This window comes from Euwallacea similis, chromosome 10 (genome assembly GCF_039881205.1).
Source record: "Euwallacea similis isolate ESF13 chromosome 10, ESF131.1, whole genome shotgun sequence".
In the NCBI taxonomy this organism is placed as follows: Eukaryota; Metazoa; Arthropoda; class Insecta; order Coleoptera; family Curculionidae; genus Euwallacea; species Euwallacea similis.
In genome coordinates, this window is record NC_089618.1 from 4,908,995 (window position 1) to 4,928,136 (window position 19,142).

The 19,142-nt window shown below is 40.5% G+C and overlaps 1 protein-coding gene and 1 long non-coding RNA gene across 2 annotated transcripts in view; both read right to left on the reverse strand.

The window, feature by feature from the left end:
• Positions 1-6,058: 6,058 nt before the first annotated feature.
• LOC136411373 (uncharacterized) overlaps positions 6,059-19,142 on the reverse strand; it is a 35,277-nt gene continuing 22,193 nt past the window's right edge. Inside the window, exons 4-6 of the mRNA XM_066393915.1 lie at positions 14,339-14,463; positions 10,344-10,564; positions 6,059-7,275 (exon numbers count right to left, since the gene is read on the reverse strand). Of these exons, the coding sequence (XP_066250012.1) occupies positions 6,646-7,275; positions 10,344-10,564; positions 14,339-14,463 (976 nt within the window). The 3' untranslated portion in view covers positions 6,059-6,645. The remainder of the gene's footprint in view (positions 7,276-10,343; positions 10,565-14,338; positions 14,464-19,142) is intronic.
• LOC136411677 (uncharacterized) lies at positions 18,300-19,136 on the reverse strand. The gene is made up of 3 exons (XR_010752334.1): positions 19,011-19,136; positions 18,851-18,956; positions 18,300-18,772 (listed from the first exon to the last, which is right to left on the reverse strand). It is a non-coding gene; the product is annotated as an uncharacterized lncRNA (long non-coding RNA).

Genomic DNA, 19,142 nt, shown 5'->3' on the forward strand with positions numbered 1-19,142 from the left:
AATGTAGCGTGAATGTTTGTTCCAACTTCACGTTATAATGTCTTCTTTGGATTATCGGTAGGCGCCTACATGGAGTTTTTTTTTAGTTTCCCATATTTAAACAGCAATTTTTCTAATTATTGTGAAATTTGCATTGAAAACTTGGAATCAATTGGGATGCAGCTGTTTCCGAGATATCAACATTAATTTACGGGACTTTCGAGAACGCATGCGCGGTATCGCGACACGTGAAGTCCGAAAAAGAGCGATTGAATTGTCAAAAGGCCAAAGGAACGAAGTCAAGAGGTCCTTTTTTAGTAAACCTGTACGCTTAACCCACCCTTTTCCAAGTCAAAATAGGAGTTCATTCCTATAAATGTGAAGGGAGTACCTATGGGTTTAGCTTTCAGACATGAATAATGATATAATTTTCCTATATATGATATATAGTGTATATGGGAAAATACTCTGTTCCATTCAAAATTTCATCGTTCAGCACTCCCTTTGTTACCTTAATTATACGTCTACTACATAATTCGAAAAGTTGGGGCTCCGGGTATATGCTACTCAATACGTTCCCAATTTATTTTATAGCATACCTATTGGCCTTATGGCAATAGGGTAACACATTACATCAAGGCAGTTTTAAGTTCATACTTTATCTATTTTGGGGTCGCTTCCTACCAGATGGCGTATTAAAACGGCCCGAAATCGGGGGCGTTTCGCCCCTTTAACGCTCTATTATTATGTGACTATAGAGAGGGGCCACAAATTGGGGTGATTTGGGAAAAGCGCACTTACCGGAATATTATTATTAGTTATCGAGTCCTTCCCTTGTGTATTTCAAATAGAGTCGGGAGGGAGTTTGAAGGTAAACAAAAAACGTGACGATATTAAGTCGTCAGCAGAGCGCGAAACGTACATTTTAACGAGAGCATTTTAGCACCGACAATCTCTCAAAACGTTGCCGAAAACATGATCGCTGGAACTGGGGTGCAAACAAATGCACGTCATAAATAATCCCCAAAATTCTCAATTAATAAAGGAAGAGGAATGTCGGGCTGGGGAATCGTTGAACATTAATATGAGAAGATGGACTACGAGCAAGCTCTTATTACCTGATGTCGGAAATATTAATGGGGATCTTTTATCTGCTCGGCAGTATTTATATGAACTATGATACGGGAGCGATGTATTTTCAAGTCAATAAAGTTGAGAACTTTATCTACTCACAAACAGAATTACAAGCAATCCGTTTCAAATAATGTCTCCAATTTAAAATTGTCCGTTTCATCCGGCCTTACGAACAGGCTAATCCGATAGATCCACTTTATGAAATTACGTCGAAGCCTTTGAAATATATACGTTGCAAACCAGAGGAAATGTGCCCAATCAATGAAATATCGGTTATGTGGTCCACTGGGAAGTAATTACCTTCATATTCCGTTAGAGTTTGATAAATATGTTCTATAAGTTTTAGGCGGATTGTTTATTGCTTTTTTTATTTTTTGGGAATGACGCCTCACCCAGCATTCGGGGTGGGATTGTAGGGTATTCTCAGTAGAAAGTAACTTAGAATAGTAATCACCTTTTATTAAGGGGTTGGTCGATCGTCCTTTCTGACGTTTTGATGCCAAAAAAGTATGGGAGACAATGGGGATTCCATCGCTGTCCCGTACTTTTGCTGGTAATAACCATTTTAATATTATAAATAAGTCGTTAGAACATAAACTGTTAAAATTCCACGAAAGCGTTTGAAATTAATTTAATACGTTGTTGATATTTGGCAGCGCGTGACACAGTCACGCACTGCCAGGTCTCACATGTGTCTCTGACAGTTTTCTCTCTAATAGTCCAAATATTTACTTACATTCAGTTTGAGCGCCATCTAGGTGTCTGTTCGGTGGTCGTGCAAATTCGGATACCCGAACGACCCGAATGCAAACAACACGACATTCCCGGTATTGTCAAACCAAATCAAATTTAAAAAGTACGATTTTTAATCGTTTTGGCCGCGCACAATCTCGTCAGAACACTCACTACGTTTCTATGCAATTAACCTTGAAATCCGTACAAATTTTTCCGAATTTCTGCCACATTTCCATTCGAAATTTAATGTTTTTCGCGAAGGGCGCAGAAGACGCTTCGGGGACGCGATTAGTACTGACAACCGAAACGTTATTAAAACAAAAAATCTTCGTAAAAAGAGTCGCTTCCAAATGACGTATTTTTGTAAAACCACGTGACTATTAATTTGTACTGAATTAAGAACCGAGTCCAGTTCTGTTGACGTTTATACATTTCAATGTAAGGGCACTCTCGAACTGAAATTCTTTCTCTTATTTTTTGGGAGTGACGCTTCACATACCAATAAGGGTGAGATTACAGTAGAAACCGTGTTCCAGCACTAATAAAGTAGACATCAGGAATGCAAGGTTAGTTCCACTCAGTTTAAGTTAGGAAGCGGGTGTAAGTCTGATTGCGTACGTCGACGATCTGGCAACTGCCGTAGAGGCCAAGTTGCGTTGGGGAGAACAAAGCGGAAGTGGAACAGGATAGGTTCACGCTAGATAATATACGTTAAAAATTAACATACCGTAAGATGATGAACGTTAAGGCGGCGGAGAGAAGCATCACAGGAAGCACAATTAGATCGGGAAGTGTACAGGACACACAGTTTTACTAAAATTAGTCATATGGGATCGGGGCTTTTTATAAAGGAGGTTTTGGAAACAAAACAATAACGCCTCGGCTGTCAGTATTAATGGCGTCTCCGAGCCTTCCTTTCGCGTTGCTCGCGGAGAATATCAAATTTCGAATGAAAATGTGAAAAAGATTTTGAAAAATTTGTGCGTAGTTGAAAGTTAATTTCATAGAAATGTAATAAGTGTTTGTGTGAAGTTGGGGCCAGCAGAAAACAGGTAAAAATCACACTTAAAATTCGATTTAATTTGATAATATCGGGAATATCGTTTCGGTTATGTCCGAGCTCCGAAGTCACACGATCGCCGAGTAGCGAACCTGTGCAGAAAATGTCAGTGGCGGATGTGTGACGGGGCAGTACAGTCCTGAGTGGGGTTTTTAATAAAATTTTATTATTATGTTAGTACGAGTAGGAGTGGTAAAATTGCAGTAGTCGCACAAACTTACCCTCCCATCCACTGTCGTGATTTTTCCTGAAAACTTCTACTAATTTTTTAGAAAAATGATGAAATGAGTGTGAAGCGTCACTCTCAAAAAACACAAAAAGGGACTACAGTTTGATATTAAATATTTTTATATTCAGATGGCTGGTTCAAAAAGCTGTCAAAAAGAAAAGAAAACGTCTTGAAATGCGGCGATTACTTAGCGCATTAGGACCCGTCCATCTTAATCGTACTAAGAGAATTATAACGATAAAAGTTTCCCAAAAGTTGGAAAACTTGTAAAAGCTTTCCCGTCGTTTTAAGGATATCAAGGCGTCCATTTGTTTCACTTTATGTGGGCTCATAGGCGGGGAAGTGCTTGATGGACATATTGAAATTTACGCTTTTCCCTCAGCTGCATAATTCGTGTTCTACAATACATTATGTGGGGAATCAACAAGATACTGTGTATAGTACATGACTGGCGTTTTACACGCAACACTTTCCATGACAATGCCACCTAGAAATAGACGCTGCGGCATTTGAAATGTAAAAATACAGCAATTTCCTTATGAATGGGCCGAATAAAGGGTCCGGATTCCCATGAAGGATCGCAATCCGGGGGATTCAGGACCCAACAAAAGGCCGAGATCTTTTTATTGAAACGCTCGTCGGTTATTTTGTCACTTTCAATAAAATTTTTCTTATAACGCATCATCCGTATGTGCCTGGGATTTAGATCGACTGCCGGTCTTTATTCCACAAATGCTTCGCAATTCTTTATGTGTAACCCGCACGTTTATTAAAGCATCTCTATTTCGTGACTTGGGAATTATTATGCCACATTTGAGGCGTGATCGGCGTTATTTCCAGGCCCCTGGACTCGTGAAAAAACCGGACTTAAATATCCCTGTCAGGGCCAGTGAGTGAAATAAATAGAGCAATTTTTTTCTCTGTTTAATCCCCCGCCAGAGCCGGATTTCCAGTACGGCCACGTCAGTAAATTTGCTTTGTCTCATATTAATCCCTCGTGCGCTTGGAAAATTGATTTTTAATGCTGTTTGTGATTCGAGGGACTAGGGAGGATTAGTTTTTAGCAAAACACAAATTAACGAACCGTCGCAGATAAGCGAAAGTTCGTAGCCACGGACATTCAAAGTATTCAATTCAAGCGGGATGAGCTTTTCGCTTTTGACAAACTTATTAAATTGCTGAATGGATTTGTTACTTTTCAAAGGAGCGACGTCCTACATAATTAATAAACGAGTTCATTGTGTTTGCTCGCAATGCCTAAATTTCTTTGCTTTTATCTTAGTAATTAAATTTCCATTTGTTAGAAATTCATTTCTGCTGGTAGATTCACCCCGATGAGTGGCGGGGACATGATTCCGGTCCGCTGTAGCTTAGTAAACGCTACTGCAATCCCTCGATAGCTTCAATTTGCCCTATGTGGCCAATTGCACGGAAAACAGCTGCCAGTAACGATAATTCGACCGACTAATACAAAAAAATTGGTTTCAGTTTAATCGATAAGCATAAACTCGCTGGAAAAGTCGTCCATATGGGAAAACAATTTGGAATGGAAAAATCAGTGTATTACTTCATAAACAACTTTTGCAAGAGCTTTTCTTTAAAACTGGAGTAAGGAAAGACAAGACTGATTACATGAGACGAAAAATGAAAATTTTCTAGGAGCACGTCGCGCAAAAAGACTTACCCGAGCATTCCGTGATGGATCGGCTCTAAGACGGCCTAAAATTTGTTTAATTTTGGTATTTACGATAAAAGTCGCACCATTAATTCTTGATACATTGTGCCACTCTAATTGCCCTTTTTTAAGGGACAAGATTCATTAGGATTTAACCCAGATCCGAAGCGGACTAGAGCTGCAGTGAATTCCCTTAAAGAGTTGCGCCACTGATTTTCGATATTTACATACGTTCCTCTAAACTTAGCATTTAGTGAAAATCAGGCGATTATCTATATAGCCACCGTTTCCACCTAACATATCTGCATATGCTTCGGCAAACTAGTTGAGAGAAATTTAAATCCTTGATTCGGCAACGTGCATATCTACCTTGCGACTCATCGGATCCACTCTTCCTCATTTGGGAACGCTCGCGACTCGCGTATGTATACTCTAAATGACGCAGAGTTAATCGCAAACAGTTTTTATCGCAAAATGCGAAAAATAATATTGGCAACCAATTACAATAAATCCTCGTTAGTAAGTGAAAAATCTCGGAAATTCCAGCTGTCCGTGTCATGACTGCGGTCAGTTTCGAAGCCGTTACGCGGAGCCTCAATCGCTCCGGATGTCCGATCGTTCGGAAAACGACCGCCGATAAAAATAATTTTCCCTGGAAACGGGAAAAATTGATTCCCTTTAATCGACCCATTAGTTAATCTTGTTCCTACTGTAGCCGCATTTCCGTTTTCCAGTCGAGCTTTCCGAGTAAATCGTTCCACGTGTCTCGATATAGCGGCGCGAGTTAGTTACGGCGACATTCAGCCCCATCAAAAACGCTTTTACGTGACTTCTGCCAATTTCCGCGCGGGGTAAATACGCGAAACACAAATGAGAGCATTCTGAGGTAATCCCCTTAACTGGCTTCGCTTGCTCAAAAACACCACTCTCGGATCTGTTTTGTGTCCGGGGATTGCTAAAAGTGCATTCGGAGACACAGGCGGTAAAATAAACTTTCCTAAAGCGCTTATTGTCGCAAGAGTGTAATTTTCTATTGTATTCTTTAGTATAATTAGATTTCAAATAGACACACATAATGTAACTGATTTCGAAGCTTATTGTGACTCACCCTGTATCGAATAATTATGACAAAACTCGTTCATTGCTCCTTCACCATTTTATACCTTGTTTGAAGCAGCTCCCTGCTGTTTCCATCTCATGGACGTGGTCCAAATGTTATCCGAAAACAAAATAAACAATTTCGAGCTTTATATAGGTTTTATTTTTATTTTAACAAATTGAATATATAACAAATCACATTTTTTTACATTGTATATACCAACCATATACATATTGTTATATTTCAATGATAATTATACCGTGTATCACAGCATTTACAGTTAAAAAAGTTATCCTACTCGATTTGCAAACTAATAACAGTCAAAAACAACTTATGTTAATTCGCCCGCTATACACCGTGTCCAAAATAGTTTTCAAATTTGTTAGGTAATTACACATGGAGGATATCAATGACGCTCCGTAGCACAATCACTTATTAGTGATGAGGACATCAGTTAAATTCTCCCATCACCGATATTCCGATTGGACACAGTGTATACACAATACTCGAGATATGGGCTGGTGATGTGTCGAGACACTTTGAGGATCACACGCATTGAATCGAAGGCACAACTGGCTGGTTTTGCCATGCATAATCGGCACTAATTAATTTCACGCACAGCAAAACATGCCGACTTCGAATGCATGTGCTCCTTTCCACCTCCTTAAGACAAACATAGATACTATAGACACGAAAATTTAGAATACCACGTCTGCCCCTGGCGCATCCTCCTGTCATACCGCACTGCCCGAGTACGCAAGCGCATTGTTCGTTCTCTGTTTTCCGAAACCTTCGAAACTGGTTTCCGGTACTTGGAACGACTCAATTTTCACACACTTCTTCCCAGGCAGCCGCCCTTTGGCGTGTTGCAAAGTCTTGCTCTTCCCACAATACCCGCTCGAGCTGTTGGAGCTGGAACTGCCCATGTCGGATACACCCAAGAACCCCTGGTGCACCGTAGTGCCTGGATGGGGCATGGTACCGTACTTGGACACCGGGATGTTCGAGAAACTGAGGGGTGCAGTCGAATTATGGTTTTTAATAGTGATCGGTATTGTCTGTCCAGCCAGGGCCTGCGCGTGGCAGTAATTGATCTCCAAGGCACCTGCGCTGGACAGGTCAGCGGTAGCGGCAAAATCTTGACAGCGATTGGTCGTGCACACGTCAGGTGGTGTTTTGTTGAGCAATGGGCCGCATTCATTGGCCTCGTACTGTTCCGGGGGAAGGTGTTGCTCCGCCGCAATTGGGTCGTACTGACGCTGGTGATGGGGAGAAGCGTGGGGGTGGGAGTGCCGGATAAGGTACTCGGTGGAAAGTTTGTGTTCGCGTAGCTTGCGATCCCCGCCAGGGACCATCTCTCTAACCTGAAAAGGAGAGCTTGTTTAAGAGAACAACTTCTGCTATTAAGAACCCCCGGAGGGGTAATTTTTGCCACTCTTAAAAGTCCTAAGTTTGGTATTAAAGGGCGTTATGTGGCTGTAAGCGTATGCAAATGTGTATACGTATCTTTATCAGGGAGCGAGGCCGGATATGACATTAATATTATGCTTATATTGCAATTTGCATGAATAAACTATGCTGAACAGTGCCAGAACTGCGGCTGCGATTTTGTATGCATAGAATTAATTTTTAAATTAGATTCCGAGAGTGAGAGTCGCTTGTACATACAAAATAGCAATGATTTAGTTTTCTAACTCGGAATTGAGCGAGCAATTTTTGAGCCTGTATGGGACGAGATGCAATGTCTATTTTGGTTTTCGTGGTGTCGGGCCAATTTGATACTTGTGCCCACTTTCCGCGCTGTGGTAAATTCTCGATGTTTCGGGAGCTTGTAAGCTTAAAGAGGAGTGGAGGGGAAATATTAAACATTCATTAAAGTTCCAGTGGCTCGAAAAAGAAGGAACCACGATTTGCAGGGCGTTCAAAAAACCTTTGTAAACAAGCAATTTTTATATAAGGAAAATTTAGCCGAACCGCTCTATTTTTTACCCCAGTTCTCATTTCTGCCCTTGTTCCTGGGACGCCGTGTAGATTTGGTTGATGTGGTCGTTTTTCAAACTTTAAAACTTCGCTCTATTCACTCAACGAAACTGCTGAAAACCGAGCCGCCTAGGAAATATTTCCTCCATATCCCATTTCGTTCTCGTTACAAAGAACACACACCAAACAACGAGGAAACATTTGCAATTCCCAACAAACCCCAAGAAAACTCGCAAATTGCCCCAGCTATAAATCAAAACTTGTAGAAGGCGAACCGAAATTAGTTCCTGCCTCTTGCTCAGACCTGAAAATTAGAACTTTATGAAGCCGCAAGAGTCGAGTTGGAACGATTATTTATTCTTAATTTGTCTATTTAATGAACGGGTTGAATGCCAAGAGGGTCCGAGTAACTGATTGTTGGACCGGTAAGGACAGTCAATTTCTAATAACCCACAAAATCCATCGGCAATGAATAAAATCCCGAACTTAAGGCCCGGATTTAACACTGTCAAACTAAAATGAGAACGCAATCAATCACGCCGATTCACAAAAAGATCGAGCGACAATGTAATAAACCCGACAGGTTAATCCTTCATATTGTTCGGGGTGAAAAATCTCGCTCCGAAAATTTCCTCCATCTTCTAATCTAATCGTCGAGCACATATATCTTGAAGGGTTTTCTATGAGGGTTCTTCCAGCACGATTGTTCCCCTGAAAGTCGTAGCATCGCCCTTATCTTGTCGCCATTTTTAACGCTTTACTGCTTTGAGAAAAAGGTGTCCAGACACTAATATTGGGAGCTCCTTTATAAAGGAGTTTATTACGTTCCTGTTTTACAAATCCTCCGCCCATTTTTATTGCCCAGGGAGCTCGTTAATGGCTTTACAATTCAACTGATGTTTGAAGCCTTCCCCCAACTCTTCTCCGCTACTGGTGCCGAGCACTGCTCCAAATTTATCTTACCAATTAAAGATAACATCGGGATAAACAACGTATATGGGTTAGATTAAATGAGGCTTTGCAATTAGAAGCACGGTTCCTACGTTACGCGATAATAGAAATCTATGGTGTATAAGTGGTGTGCTGCTATTGCTAAATATTGTTCTATACGTTTGAAGCGGATTGGTCTATTTTTCTTTTATTTTTTTGGGAATACACCAGCAGGGGTGCAATTGCACACTATTCTCGGTTAAAACTAACTGAGAATAAACGGGAAAACGAAACAAAGGGGGATGCACAAAAAAGTGACAAATAAGCGACTTTTGTCTGCGACGCATTGGGCCATCATAAGGGCTGGTACGGAGGGGGAAGAGTGTCTGGAGTAAATCCTACATTGCCTAATCGCCGGAAGAACAGACCAGGTATCTTGAGAGACTTCACCTCGTGAGGAAAAGAAGAGTTACATCATTGTACAATGAGAAGTCAAAAGCAGTGACAGAGTTAAATATCTAGAAGTATTATGTCACCCAAAAGTTTCAAGCGAGCGGTACTGCCAAGCGCTCTATGGTACCATCAGTAATTTTTCGCGGGCGGCAGCTTCTCACCTCCTCGATCATCGTTTTTAGCATGGGCCAGAATTATCAGTTGTGTAGATACACAAAACTTCTTTACTTGGGGAAATGTGGAATTTGTCTCGTTCCAGAAAGGGACACTCTGTATATTTTTAATGTTGTTTTGATGTTCTTTAATTCTAGTTTTTAACGGTCTAGAGGTTTCCTCCAGTATAAAAATTCGTCATACGAAAGCGATGCTTTGTGTTGAGTAGGCTTTGGAAACAAAACAATAACGCTTCGGTTGTCAGTATTAATGGCGTCTTCGAGTTTTCTCTCGTTTCGCTCGTGAAAAACATGAAATTTCGAATGAAAATGTAGGAAAAATTTGGATAAGTTTGCGAGGACTATAAGGTTAATTTCCTAGAAACGTACGAGATTGTGCCCGGCTAAAAACACGTAAAAATTGCATTTTTATAATGCTATTTGGTTTGAAAATTCCAGGAACATCGTGTCGTTTACATTCAGGACGCTGAAGTCGCTCGAAGGCCCACCAGCAAATCTGCATAACACCCAATACAAGAATTTGTGTTTCCAATTAGTGGATTTAGGGTATTTGGCAGAAATGTAGATAATGAATGGGTGGATGAGTAGTGTGCAAGTCTACCCCCACTTGCGCGTGAGATGCTATCGCCAAAAAATGATAGAAATAATTCCTATTGTCACTCTCACTAGTTAATTAACCAAAAATTCACTCAGAACCAAACTTTCTCATCTTGTTAGTATTATTGAAGAAACTTTCAACAGTACTTTAATTCTCTTTAGGAAAATTCATTTATGAGATTTTACTGGCAATCATATCCCTTTGAGGCGCCAACCTCATTAGGGAGTTCAAATAAATACCCCGCAGAAGTTTAAGCATTATCCAGTAAGTAAAGTTTAATTGGCAAACTTTGACTTACCATATCGTCTATTGAGGTGTATCTGTTGAGGTACCCGACGAAGGAAAAGGCTGAGGCGATGTAGGTGAGCACGAGGGCGGCCCCCGCGGTGAAAAAGCACCAGCCATACCTGTACGTGTAATCTGGGCCGTTGAGGCTGTCTTTGTGGTACTCATAGATTTCCACGAAGGTTTCCGTAAGGGCGGACACAAAGGTTATAAGGCCGCAACCCAGGGACAAGCCTGAAACAATGAAAAAAAAAACCGGAGGCGTAAAGTTCCAATTAAAGCCCGAAACATAATCAAGGATTACGGCTCCATCTTTGTAATCGGCAAAAAGCCCGCAGACATACCGTATTAAGCCACAATTAAGGCAAAAACACGGGGACAAATTTACAGTTTGGGCCCTGAGGAAACAGAATTATCACTTGGGCGCAAAAAGAGGAAACCGGAGCCCTGGCAAAAACGGGGTGGCATTCTTAACGTTTGCCCTTCCCCGGTTTCTATTACAGACACGTTATAACCGGCTAATGTGGGATCAACATGGCGAATTAATTTTCTTTTGGGTGGACAAAAACACGGGAATTTGATGAGCCATCATCGATGATTTAATAATTGGAGGATAGTGATTATGACAAACTTGATGAAACCTGTGCAGCCCTCCAGTATAATACATAAAATTGAGTCGAAAAAATACGTGTTCTGAATAAAAAAGTTAATGCTGAAGGCAAAATTCTGTGCCGTCAGGTTTTTTACAAACTTCATCTTGCAGACATATGGAATTTCAGTTGCCTGACAAATGAAGCGAAAAAGTAAAAACGGTTTGCCATATTTACGATTTGTGCCAAATATTTTCAGAAATGTACAGAATTTTATGAATTTTACCGTACATCACTAGGTGCATTCAAAAAATCTGCAGTGGCCCAGTGCTGCAGTAGCAGCCCTTGAAGCTCAAATTCGCCGACTGCATTTTTCTGGCAATCTAATTTGACAAGCAGTTGCTAATTTGATCTTATGAAATATCCAAAATTCCACTTAAAACACTTTAATTATCGCTATTGCGAGACGTAATCGCTGTAATAAAGCGCTGCAGCACTGCCGTTTCTTGAACGCGCCCATCGAGTCCAAAAATGTTCAACTTGATTTAAATGACGTGGCTCATACTCGACATGTACACGGGTGCAAAAAAGTATGTTTAATATATGCACTTTTATCGTTGAAATTTCCACCTAGTACAATATAGCGATCTACATGTATCTTCCCCCTTATTTCAATAAGAAGAACAAAGTGCTCGGCAACTTTGCTCGCAACAAAATTCCTCATGTTTCATTTCGGTCCCGAGCTTTTGTCTCCGAGTTATGCCGAAATGAACAGAACCCCCTTATTCAGACGGTATTAATGATAAAGAGAAAACATCTGAATAGTTTCGCAATAATTAGGATTCAAATGATCTCCAGCCGCGTGGTAATAAATAAATATTTATATTCAGGCTCGCTCTTGCCAGAAGATAAAACGAAGTTGATGAATTCAATTTCCTTCAGCGTCACGTCGCAGGGCTCGTTTAATAATACCCTGATAAGCTTATCAGATGAGGAATTAAAAAGTCCTTTCCTTTATCACTCTGTTTGTATGTTTTTTGCCCTTTTGGGGACGCTCAACAAATTGAACGTCTATTTAGAGCGATGCGGAGGCGCAAAAGCAAATTAAGAGGCCGAACATTTGTAAATCAAATAATTAATGGGAGACGATCTTTTTTTTTTCATTTAGGCCTCGGCGGTGAACCTCCCTTAAAACTCCGACAATGAATATTAAAAACGATTTCGCACCCCAGCATTGTCTCGTTTTCGGCGAAACCCTTCTTCGAAAACTTGTTAAGCCATTTTAAAAGGATGGAAGCAAACCCCCAGATAAAGAAAACTTTCGGCAATAAAGCCATTTGCGAGCAAAAGGGCTTAGCTTCCGCCTTGTGTATGTAAATACGCCGGGGCAAATTCTATTTAATCACTTGTAAAGGAGAATAATTCGTGTTGCCGAAGAATTCTTTACAAGTGACACTAATAATTAGAGAACTATTCCTGAAGTCTTGCCTTGTTAACGATTGGTGTTGGGAGTCCCTGGAAAGGGGAACTTTAAAACAATGAGTCAAAGTTGGGCTATATTGAAATTTAACTCAGAGACGTTGTTTTGTCTTTTTCCACTTCATGTAGTCTATTTAGAGAGGAATTTAGGCTTTTAAACAAATCTCCTAGACGTAACTTAAGTAAAAACTCGAGCACGTATTCGGTGAAAATCCCCTGGGGTATACCAGGAAATCTCACCCTATAGCAATACGCGTCGGATCCTTGAAAATAAAAAAGGATTATCCTGGTATTTTCGGGAGTCTATCGATTAAATCTAGACGTGAATGGAAAGAGAAATCGAGGGCCTGCGGCCACTAAGGATTCTGGACGTATTTTTGGCTTTACAGTTTTTTCGAATAAATAAAAAGAGGTCTGGTCCGGGGTAGTTCTAAATCCCTTTAAGGGACTTTTGTGGTCAAAAAATTAAACCATTAGATGCGACTTTCCTTTGCAACAAAATCGCGTTTGTATCATCCCAAATACGATTTCGAAAAGAAGATCAAATAACACGAAACGTCCCGTTTGTGCAGAACTGCATGGTTAATACACGCGCCATTGAAGTCTTCTTGCGGTCGTTTTATGTGTTTCTACACGGAACAGGTGCCATTTCTCTGCTAATCCCACTTTAGCGCTCTTTTTCACCATAATTAAGAGGAAAAACCTCTTTAAAAGAACCGAAAATTGTTGCTTTCCCTCTCTCGATTCCTTCTTTGTCCGTACAGCGGTCATTGCAGAGCGAAGTCGTCGGATGGCGCATCACGCAGATATCGTCGTCGGTTTATTAAGGTTTATTAAGGCGGTTTATTAAGGATAAAAAAGAGCCTTTTTTTATCATTTAGAGGGAAAATCTGACGCTTCGCTTTAGACGACTGCAAGATACACACGTACAAATGATTTGATTGCGTTCTTGCAACGTCTAGCCAACCAATGAGACTTCTTGGTCTTTAACGCGACCTATCCAGGGAGAGTTTTCTAATTAAAATACCGGAAAATGAACTCTCGAATAAGGAAATCGCTCCCCATTTTATCTCACGGACTGAAAAATGTTATGACCCGAGCGTGGTTTGAATTTCCTATGGTCATCGTCGTATTATCGTTTATTTTTCTTGCCGTTCACGTCCAGCTGTAGTCGTCAACTCAGAAAAAAAAAACAAATAATCCGTTTATCTCTTTGGGAGCAAGGTTTTGCTTTCAACTTCCGCCTTTTTAGGATGCGATACCAGCGGCACTCAGGACCGTATTAGGACCAAAAACCGCGTGATTTGTAGTCATTCAATCACTCATAGTGAATTAAAAAGCAGCCCAGGCAGATAACTGAGGATTTGACCACGCAATTGCTCTCAAAAAATTTCAGCACCCTTTCAGATTACCAAAAGTCTCACGGACATCTTTCTACATCACCCTAATGCTGGAGTTTTTCGGTTTTTTGTCCATTAAAAGTGATTAAACCTGAAACCAACATGAATTATCACAAAACCTCTTGTTTTCTGCTTATCCACATTGCGCTCTCCCGCTGCCATGATGGATAAATGTTTCACAGTTTCCCGTGGAGAATGGAAAAACCTTAATAGGACTGGATTTTTACGACTCGTGTATGCACTACAGGACACATACATTGTTAGAGAACGTTCTCGGATTCGCTTTTAGCCTCCGATCGAGCATCATTAACGCGATTAAACAGCCCGAATAAACTGCAATTTAGCATTAATTAGTGTTCATAGCATTAGCGCTATTTGATTTTAACTATTGTTCATGTAGATTGAAACGTATGCCCCTAGATAATGGTTCGGTATGAATTTTAATTTTGTTTCGCGATCGAATCTGACAAAAATTGAGCATTCAAGAGAGATTGAAGCAATAATTCATGTATAATAAAGACGGATGCAATAAAACTTACCCCCGAGGATGAAGAGTCCGCAAGCTATAATGGTTTTATTGTCGTTGTTACAGTGGCCCAGAAGGCCGAAGAACACTGCCAAAACGAGCAAGATTACGGCGGCGCTGCATAGCACCGTACAGGACCTAAAATCAAACAGAGATGCCATCACTGAGATTTAATCGAATTATTATCTGGTTCTGTGGGGATTTTTCAGTGGTGTAGAACCTACAAAGGGCCGATTAATAACCCAGAAAAATCTCCGCGTAACTTGATGGGGAGCATTATTGCATGCTCCTAAAATACGTTTTATGGTAGAGCGTTAAACGGGCTATTAAATTTATATTAAGTCGACAATATTGCCTCATCTTGCTATGAATCAAAATTAATTTAATAACTGTCGCAACGTGTTGTTCGTCAACTTGATGGAGCCTAATTTTGAATCAGAAAGGCCGCATTCAGTAGACTCAACAAATATTCAACGTTGGGGTTTTTGTCGGTTCACACGTAGTTAAAGTCAACTTCGTCGCGGGTATTTGCGCACTCTCCTGAATTCGGCCGATGTGTGCATTAATTTCTTCTTTTACTTTTTGGGAATGACGCCAAAAATAACGCAGTAAAATTGGATTTTTATTAATTATACGCAGTCTCTTCGGTTTTACGCTTTTTCGATAATGGTTACGATGCAGGGGTCATTCCCTCAAGCGTATTGAACGGATTTCCTAATTCGGATCTTAACCAATAACGTATTTTAATATTTCCCTAACATTGAGAGTCGAGTATCTTTCGATATCCAGCGCTAAATGAACCTTAAATAAATCGATATTTCCAATATCCAAATCCAGGGGCGGACCTTTAATTTGATGTGATATCTATCGCTGTCTCCCCGGATAAAATTCGGCTTCCGCCTCCGCCCATGGACTCCTTAATTTTTTTTGCTGCCAAAGGTGAATACATTTCGATGTTAAAACGGCTGAACATGCGGAATCTCCAGTGGATTAGTGGCGGCATATTGGAACCGGGGCCAATACCGATGCTTATTAAAAGCGGAGGGCATGCTCGATTCACCTTTAAAGGACCCAATAAAATGTCTTTGGTTGAGCTTTTTTGTTTTCTTCTGTCTCCCCTACACTGAGGCCCTAAACGTGCCACTTAACAGCAAATTTTGCGACAATTAAGTCATCACTTTTTATCCCTCGCGCGTGTTCCAATTCATCACAGCGGCCCGAAGCGAAGCACTTGTATCGCAAATTCAAATTTCTAGTAAAAGCCCTAAAAGCTTTTTAATACGTCGACTTTAAAAGGGCGGTGTGTACAGGGAATCTTTTAGCAAAAGTGCATCGATTCTGTATATTTCCACCTGACGACGGTGCGAATTAGCAGCTGCAATAAAAGAAGCTTATTAACGTGGGAAATTTTCAAAAACTAACTCCATCGAGGCGAGTTTTAAAATCCCTGCAGACAAGTTTACCTCGTTAATTATTACAGGTTCGTGGGCTTAAATATTTACTGTAGTGTTGCTCATTAAAATGATGCCTCAGAGTTGACTTCAAAGGCACGAGAATGCAGTTAGGTTTGAATTCAGAATTTGTACTTTGAAAGGAACGTTGTTAGAAAAGCCCTTAAGGTGAGGCATCTTATCAGAGACGTTCCAAAGTAAACACCAATCTGGAGGGGCTGTAATTTGTCATCTTGACGAACAATTACGACCATTTTTGGTGGTTCGAGATTAATGGCCCATTCATTTATCTTCGGAAATTTATTAAAGCTCTTGTTGCGATGCGTTTATTGCCCTCCCAAATCGAGCGCCCTTCATAAGGGAGCCGTAAAGTCTTGAAGTATTTAAATATTTAATGCAGTCGCAAGGGGTCGCTAAAACTTAAATACGAAAGCCAAGGACCGAGCGCAAACACTAAATCTTCAACTTAAATACGAATCAAGGAAACTCCTTGTCAGTAAAACCTTAATATTTAACTTTCGTGTTTGAGTTGGCGTTCCCGCAGAATAGTTTAAATGCAGTTTCCAAGACGGCAAAAACGGAATGCCATTACTGTCGGAAAAGCATTCTGCGACATCGAGATCTGATGGGGTAATGCGACGTAACAATAAATAGATCTGAAATATTGTCACGCATCAAGCTCGCCGTTCTAAAGGGAATGGAAAAGTCATGGTTGCTCCGTATAGGTTGTTTACATCCAAATACCTAATTTCCATAATATACATACGTCTGCCACCTGCTCGAATAATGTGACACGGATTAACCCTCGCTATAAACCATGCTTAACACCCCCAATATGGCGGAGAAGAAGACTATCAGGGATTGAATATACACATTTTGGAGAATAAACCATCACGTCTTACATCTCTTAAAATTGCTCGAAACCTGTTGAGTATCTCTATCGAAGCATTAATTACAAAAACATTTCCTGCCGTGGATAGAATCTAATTGACAGAAGAATCTAACTACCTGGCAATATACCGGGAGTCCCGTTTGAAAGACTCCAATTAGGAACCCAAGATTTCCTTAAGAGGGAACTTCTTCAAGCGACGTGGTCACGTTCAGCTCGAGATTGCTCGAAAACTATTGACGATTGCTGTAGGAACAAAAATGCTTCGGAAACGCTTTCAACGATAATATTTTGACCCTCATTTCCTCAGTGCTTTTTTAAGACTTCAAGTTCGATCTCGCAAAATCACGTGTCCGTGAACTTCCCAGGAACGATTTTCGATGAGTCCGTTAATGGGGCAAAGCTCGAATGGAAGCGTCGCTCCACACGCTCCACCAGCAGGTGCATGGGCCGGGAAAGTCGGTTTCGGTTTTGAGGCTGGTCAGTTTGACCGAAAGATTAAAAAGGAGAGCATTTCCTATATCTCCGCACCAGCCCAGACTTGTCAACCGCTAAACAAAAGGTCTGGTTGCGCAATTAAAATATTTTTTCTATATATTTTACCGCAACTCGGGCCAACTTCCCTCATTAATCAAGTTGATTTATCGCTCTACCGGAATTGTCTGTTTAGCAAATAAAAGAAAGCGACAAAAAATGGAATGGAATTGAAACGAACGATACTCTGGATGGAGTTATTTCTGCGTGTGCACACACATTGATGAGGGTTTTTAATGCTCATCATCATTAAAACCAGAGTTTTGCAGGGTCGAATCGGGAATTTCCTAGGATAAACTTCCTAAATTAAAAAACTTACTTCTCGGCCGTGCTTTGGGGAGTTATAAATAATTCCTCGCATGTAAATAATTCCGAGATATTGAGATTCCCGAGCTGGATATTATCGATCTCCAGGGATATCGCCTTTGCTTCTAATTGAATTATTGCTGCGCTGTAACCCCTTATCGCGCCCCGGTTCGGCCCTTGCAGTACTACGGACAAGAGAGATTATAAGGCTGTTTTATGGCCCTTTGCTAACAAGTTATTGTGACACATTATTCCCGGGGTGTAATTATTTCTTTCTCTGCAATAAAATTACGCAAAGCTCTCTCTGTGCACCCTTAATGAAATTATTTCCTTCTGGGCCGGGGAAATAAATATTTAATCTAATGGAAAGGTCTGACATACATCCAGAAGGCCAAATATTTGCCCTTTTTGTACGTATTCCAGACGTAAAAATAAAATTGTACGAATTTGATATGCTTCTAAAAAGGTTTCATCTCTGACATCCGAGCTATATTGCTTTATTTGATTGGGGTCTCTAGAAATGCAAATTGCGAGTTACGCTTCTATTTGTTTAGTGAAGTGCCTGTTTGCATTTTAACCACTCATTTTAATTGAAACACTCACTAAATATGCGGATGTTTATTTTACGTTTTGCTTCGAACGAAGCTAATAAATTGGGGCTCGGGCCTAAACAGCCCCCGAAATAAAATTTGCAGTTTTGGAACGTAGCTCATGACGTATCGTGTCTGTCAGTATAGGGAAGATGTCAATTGTTTCGCTAACGGCCGCGTTCGGAAATTCCACTTAACTTTCAACCTTCCGGCTGCAAAAATGTGCATTTATGTGAAGCTCACCGAAACGATTCCTTTGATATGTTTCCAAAAATGACCAACCACAAGTTGAAACTTCGTTCCAACTCAAACAACCGTCAAGTTCGGGCCGATGCAAACGTCCCTCTAATAATTGTTTTCGCCTCGTTAGCTTTCAGAAATAGAAACTTCGAAACTAGTTAGAAGTTTTCAGTTTGAAACTCAGCTACTTGTTTAGTCTAAAAGCGTAATTCCTCCGTACCGGGTTGGTCCTTGATTGCCTCAAATAAAATCTCACTCCCATGAACCTCTGGTGGCATGTCGCTTTCCCGAACAAATTCAACTTTTGCCTCCGAATGTATAGAGCGACGAAGGAGGGGAGTTTGCCAACCCTTATTAGCCATTTCTTGGTGATTATTAGAAGTCAGTAAATTTCATTACATTGCAGTCCTCATTCAAGTGCTAATCCACAACGTCCCCTGAAAAGCCACTTAATCAATGATTAATTGAACGAGCTGACGTAAGTACTACAGTAAACAGGGTCGGATGTAAATTACCTTGTTCATCTTGCATTAGAAACTAGCAACATCTCTTGTAGTCTGCAGTTAGACCGCCATTACTCTCCATGCTTCCATATTAAATTTTCAATGTTTCGCAGGTTGCCTAACGAACGAGCGATGTTGCTACAAGAGGCTTCGGTAATTCGACTTAATTTACCTTTAGTATTTCGATGCAAGGCTGTTTTTGTTACATGAGTCTTAATAATTAACACACGAGGGCACAGCCTTTCTCAAAGTTTGCGTTAAATTTTGTAGTGTTTACTAAACTTGCGCTAAAAAGATGAAGCCT